The sequence below is a fragment of the Salvia hispanica genome, chromosome 2 (genome assembly GCF_023119035.1).
Source record: "Salvia hispanica cultivar TCC Black 2014 chromosome 2, UniMelb_Shisp_WGS_1.0, whole genome shotgun sequence".
Classification (NCBI taxonomy): Eukaryota; Viridiplantae; Streptophyta; class Magnoliopsida; order Lamiales; family Lamiaceae; genus Salvia; species Salvia hispanica.
Genome location: NC_062966.1, coordinates 7,659,003 through 7,665,328, shown reverse-complemented (window position 1 = coordinate 7,665,328; position 6,326 = coordinate 7,659,003). Strand labels below are relative to the sequence as shown.

The following is a 6,326-nucleotide window of genomic DNA, read 5'->3' as shown; positions in this document are numbered from 1 at the left end:
TATCTTCAAACTCAATATTAAGATACTCTTGTCCCTACTCCATGAAAGAAAATTTGCTATAAGCTAAAATCATTTTTATTTTTAGGTAAACTAAGTTCTTACCATCCCTCACATCCTTAAATTTTCAGACCCCACCGATTAGAATTAGGTGAGTATGTTTCCTTTTGCCATTATAATTAATAAATAAAGCGATACTTGATTTGATTAGTTAAGTGGAGAAAGAATAAAGTAGAAAAAAAAAGTAAAAAAAAAAAAAAGAGGATGATATGATATCCAACAGCAAGTAAAGAAATGCCTATCTAGAACGACGTACATCTAATATAGATGGCATTATACCAACAAATTCGTGAGTCCGTGATAATCAAGTAGCAATGGTGCACCGATAAAACGAGCAGTAAAAAACGCCCGAAGCGAAACTCACCGTGTGCACTACTACCCCAATCATACAATAGGGGCTAGAATTCTCCTATGTAGATCCACAAATAATTGGACATTTTGGCCTAGCTAAATTGACTGAAAAATGCAAGTAATTCATCACCACAAAATTTCACCTATGGCAAAGACTATAGGCATAGCAATCTGAGTTACTCTGCCACCAAAAGCCAAAATCACTGACTTCTCCATTTGGCCCTACCATTTTCCATTATTAATACGCCATACTCCCTCCCCATCCTCACATTTATAACTCCAAACACTAAATTACCCTGCCATTGATTTGGATCATCTCCTCTTGTCATGGCATCTCCATTTCTTCCACTTACTCTCATCATCTCCCTCATTTCCACTCTTGCAAATGCAGCTCAATGGCCTCCCTCTCCTGGCTACTACCCTAGCTCCCGGTACCGCACCATGAGCTTCTATCAAGGTTATAGGAATCTATGGGGTCCGGCTCACCAGAATACGGACAATAACGGTGTCACCATTTGGCTCGATAGAAACTCGGGTTGGTTCCCTTAACTTCTTTTGTTTTACTTGCAATATATGCTATAATGGTATTGTCTCTACTTCATGTAATGTACTACCAACTTATTCGAGTAGTATAGTAAAATCATTGACTAATTCTTATTAGTTTTGGATGGTGCTTAGGAAGTGGGTTTAAGTCTGTCAAACCATTTCGTTCCGGTTACTTTGGAGCCTCTATTAAACTCCAGCGTGGTTATACAGCCGGAGTTATTACAGCTTTCTATGTAAGATATTTTGTTTTTTGTTTCTAAAAAAGGAATGGCAACATAAAACTTTAAGTGGCATTGTAAATACCGAAACTACATTTAGTGAGACAACTCATCTTCACCGAATTTAACTAGTAACTATTCTTGATTCCCTATTTTTATGAGGCTAAATCTTTGATCATGACATGAATTATGCAGCTTTCCAACAGTGAAGCTCATCCGGGCTTCCACGATGAGGTGGACATCGAGTTTCTTGGGACAACATTTGGGAAGCCTTACACTCTTCAAACTAATGTCTATGTGAGAGGAAGTGGGGATGGAAGAATTGTTGGGAGAGAGATGAAATTTCGTTTATGGTTTGATCCCACTCAAGATTTTCACCATTATGCCATCCTATGGACCCCTAAAGAAATCACGTAAGTATTTAAATATCGATGTTAGTCACAACAAAATAGTAAAAATTTAGTGGTCCGAACATATTTTCACTATGAGTCATAATTTAATTATATTCATTATGATTGACTGAACACACACACTAGATTAATTGCCAACACTACCTAGAACTTTCATTCAACAATAAATGCTAGCCCGTAACAATATGAATAGCATCGGAAAAAAGCGATACCTACTATCACATTCTTCAATAATAATACTCCAAATAAATGTTGAGATCCAATTGGCAATGACAATAACACAATGATAGATGATGATGTGATCTACATTGTACCTTAGCACTTTGTAATAATTTGGTGGGAATGAAATTTCAGATTCTTTGTGGATGATGTGCCGATAAGGAGGTATCTAAGAAAGAGTGCAACAACATTTCCACTAAGGCCAATGTGGGTTTATGGATCGATATGGGATGCATCATCGTGGGCGACAGAGAATGGAAAATATAAGGCCGATTACCGCTACCAGCCCTTTGTCGGAAGATTCACCAACTTCAAGGCTACCGGCTGCACCGCCTACTCCCCGCCCCGCTGTCGCCCTGTCTCCGGATCCCCGTACCGGTCGGGCCGTCTGACCGGGCAGCAGGCCAGAGCTATGCAATGGGTGCAAAGTCACTATTTGGTATATGACTATTGCAAGGACTATAAAAGGGACCATTCCCTTACACCGGAGTGCTGGCGCTAATTATGTCGAATTTTTATTATTAATTGCAATATTCTTAAATTTTAAAAAAATGGTTTCTTGAGATGTGACTGCAAGATTAGAAGCTGCATCCAAACCCACCAAAAAGTATAGAGGGAAAAACTATTGTACTACTTCTAGTATTTATTTGCTTGTGGATTTTTGTTGATGTATTTGTTTCAAGGTATTTATTGGAGATAACAAGAAAATAAGTGGTGTCAGTGGTACTATACTATAGTACTGTATGAGTATATAGTAATGTTGTCCGGTCCATGGTAGCGGGTCTCTGGGGAAGGGGCGATCGGCCTCTTGACCCTCACTTGATCCGCCACTATATATAGTATGTATTCACTTGTCAATTCTCAAATAAAGCCACTTTAAGTTTTAATCTTCCTGATATGTCATTTTTTCCTAGCTGGAGAAAGTTAAAAGTCGACGCTATTTCATGTTTTTTCAATATATATGTGGTAAATAATACTCCCCCAGCCGTCCCCAAAGAATATGCACTTTGGGTTTGGCATATGTTTTAATGTAAAATTGATAAAGGAAGAGAGAGGTAAAGAGAAATAGTAATTAAAGTATTGTTAATAGAGAATTTGTCTCACCTTATTAAAGAGAAAAGACTTTCCAAAATTATAAAGTCCATATTCTTGTGGGACGGACTAAAAAGGAAAGAATGCATATTCTTATGAGACGAAGAGGGTAATACTATACATCTCATAAAAATAATAGACATTCTTTCTATTTGGATCTGTCCTAATAGTTTATTTATACTTTTAATTTGATAAATTTTTTTTAAAGAAGTGGGCCTCTTTTAATAAATATATGCTATTAAAACTTGTGTTATTAAAACTTGTGTTATCTATATCCTATTTTTTTAATAAAAATAATAGACATTCTTCTTTCTCATACTTTAACAATTGTATATTAAAACTTATATTATTTTAAAAATATATGCTATTTTTATTGGACATAAAGAGTACATATAAATATAAAGCATATTCATGGTTGGAGAGTGATCAATGCAATTTGATCTACACCATTATACTGTAGGATGTTACCGTAACAACCAACACCAATATCGTCTTTGAATTTTAATTATATCAAGGTTTTATTGTAAAAAATTCCATTTGGTATCTCACTCAGTCACTCGTGTCATTAAAGTGAGAGTGCAGTGACAGCTGTACACTGCGGCATGGGTCCTAACAATTAGAAGATTGATTATATATTAATTATCTTTATTAGAGAGATGCCAGAGAAGTTCATTAGTGTAGCTGGTTTAATTATCAACTGCTGATTTATGAGACCTGAAATGTTTGAACCGAAATCATGTGACCAAAGATGAGAATGAAACTTCATGAAAGAGAGATCTTAAAGAGAGATCTTATTCACTTAATCAAGCTCAAGAAATGACTAACATAAAATTGAATATATAAGAGCATCTCCAATGGTCGGCTAGCGACCGGCTAGCCGATTCTTCCATTGGAGGCGGCCAGCCGACCGGCGTGGGCTGGCCGATCGCTCGGCGGCCGATACGCTAGCGCATGTTGAGTGAATAGTTTATGGATTTTGTTTTTTTTTAAAAAAAAACCTATATATGCGATTTTCGTTTCATTTTCATTGCTGCTTGTTTCCATGATTTCTCTCTTTCTATACAAGAGCATTATCGAGCGGCGATGGATCACAACAACGAGTCCGGTCCGGCGACGAGCGGCTCTCCCACGGTACCAGTGGGATCTGGATGGGGGCAGATGGGCGGGCAGAATGGGGCCGGGGGTTTAACATCCCTCGGAATCAGATGATGGGGATGATGGCCGGTGCGTCGGGGAGAGGGGCAGGGGGGGGAACCGGGGGGGTATGCCGTGGGGGATGCGGGCGAAGCCGAGAGACGGCGGGCAGTCAGCGCCCGGGTGGGGGGGGGGTATGCCCCAGATGCAGCCCCAGAGCAGATGATGCAGTGGATGATGGGGATGATGTGGCGGGGGGGGGATGCGGGGGGGATGCAGCACGGTATGCATCCGGGGATGCAGGATCACCGGGAGAGGACACGGTATATCGTCCCTCGCTTGATTTTGGCGGCTTCGTCTCACGTCGACCCCGGTGGGCGCAGTTCACTAGCGATGACCTTCTCGTCATCGCATGATATGAGGATCGATCTCGGGGATCCGGATACTCCCGTTCCAGCTAGGCGGGCCGCGCCGAAGAAGACGACGAGGGGAAGGCCAAGGCGGCCGGCGAGTCATGGCAGCCCGGCTGTTGACGACACCCCCGGGCCGGAGGAAGTGGACGGAGGACGAGTACGTCGAGGGTGGCCGGGGGTGGTTGGAGGTGTGCGGCCGATCTGGCTGGTTGCGAACAACCAGCCGGGTCGCCAACATGTGAAGGCGAAGATCGCAGCCGCCTTATAGGAGGCACCGCCCGCACGGGAAGGACTTCAGTGGGGAGGAGGTCCGAAAGGGGTGGAGCGCATCGTGGCCGCGGTGGGCCGTTTTGCGAATCCAGAATGTGGACGCCAACGCCCTCCGTCAGCTCAGTAGTAAATGCATAATGAGGACGACGCCCGGAGGATGGCCGAGAGGCAGTTCCCATTAGCGGGGAAGTATAAGGAGTTCACCTGCAGGAGTGCTTAGCATTTGCGAGAGGACTCAGAGAAGTTCGGGCGGGGAGTGCGGCGGCTGGGTGGCCGAAGCGGCGACTAGCGGCGACTACGGCGGCAGCAGCGGTCCCACGATCTCCCCCGGATGCTGAGGAGTTTCCATCCCCTCAACCATTTGCGTCGCCGCCCGGTTGGATAGAGGCGGGCGCAACGGGCTCGTGAGGGCGGGGTCTCGCCCAGCGGGGGTCCGGTCCTCGCCTCCCACCGGCCCGCTCCAGGTACACTCTCCATTCGCGTAACCATGCGCGGGATCGGATGTACAAGGTCTTCCAAGATTGGAGGACCGCCGCCACTTGACCTGGCCTAAATCTGATGTGGCAGGTAGATTTTTTAGTGTTGCTGACGTGGCAGGGGAGAGAATGGCTAGCATATTGCTGGCCTATGTACCATTGGAGATGCTCTAATGAAAAACTAACAAACAGAAAATCACTACTAAATTTAATCTAACGGCTGCTGAACCTTCTGAGATATTGCCTCAAGACCTTATTCTGATGTACGTCATACTACCTCCTTCCCTGAAGAATATGCACTTTGAGTGTGACATATGTTTTAATCTAAAATTGGTAAAATAAGAGAGAGATAGAGATAAAAAGTAATTAAAGTATTATTAGTGGAGAATGAGATTCACCTCATTAAAAAGAAAAGACTTTTCAAAATTAAAAAATACATATTCTTATGGAACAAATTAAAAATGTAAGAGTGCATTGTTCTCGTAGAAATGAGTAAGTATTTTAATTTTTTATTATTTTCAATTCGGTCTAGCTAGTGTCTTCTTCTATGTAAGAATTTAAAATTATACCCCCTCCAATCAAGAATAAAAGATACACATTTTAATTCATCACCAATTTTAAAAAAGTATTTAATCTTAAAAAAATAAGTGAAAAAATTAATGAAATAAAAATATTATTTTTATATATTAATTCAAATAGTACCTTTAGGGTCTCAAGGGAATATATAGTTATTATGGTAGAGTCCCAAGTTTATAAGTCCCTATGCACATTTACTTCTCTAGTCTTATAAATAGAGATGTACAATGTATCACAAAGAACAATTCAAAATCAATCAAAATGTAGTCTTCAAGAGTTCTTGAGTTTTATTTTTCGCATTTTATTTTTCAACAGTGTGAACCTGATGGGGGTCAAACAGGAGCAGGAAAAATGCAACAATTGGTCCAAGATGAGATTTTCATGTTGATGTGTTCCCTCGAAACTAATCCAAGAATGTTTCCAAGAAAAACATCATAACCTTCATATGAGTGGAAAAGAAAAATCAATATCACAAATTATACTTGCTATATATCTTCAAGAACCGAGTTTAGCTTTTGGATATTGTACAAACCTTGATCAGGCTGCAAACGCAGGAGAACCGGC

General features: G+C 41.4%; 1 protein-coding gene across 1 annotated transcript; it reads left to right on the top strand.

The window, feature by feature from the left end:
- The first annotated feature begins 698 nt into the window (after positions 1-698).
- On the top strand, positions 699-2,688 carry LOC125207875 (probable xyloglucan endotransglucosylase/hydrolase protein 32). The gene is made up of 4 exons (XM_048107376.1): positions 699-943; positions 1,087-1,187; positions 1,368-1,585; positions 1,937-2,688. The coding sequence occupies exons 1-4, from the start codon at positions 736-738 to the stop codon at positions 2,301-2,303; spliced, it is 894 nt and encodes a 297-aa protein (XP_047963333.1). The 5' UTR covers positions 699-735; the 3' UTR covers positions 2,304-2,688.
- The last annotated feature ends 3,638 nt before the right edge of the window (positions 2,689-6,326 follow it).

What these genes read in the sequence shown, in the direction of transcription:
- LOC125207875 (XM_048107376.1), top strand. Translation starts at nt 736, where the DNA reads ATGGCATCTCCATTTCTTCCACTTACTCTCATCATCTCCCTCATTTCC. An exon ending in TTGGCTCGATAGAAACTCGG is followed by an intron (nt 944 to 1,086) that starts GTTGGTTCCCTT and finishes GATGGTGCTTAG; the next exon opens with GAAGTGGGTTTAAGTCTGTC. An exon ending in GAGTTATTACAGCTTTCTAT is followed by an intron (nt 1,188 to 1,367) that starts GTAAGATATTTT and finishes TGAATTATGCAG; the next exon opens with CTTTCCAACAGTGAAGCTCA.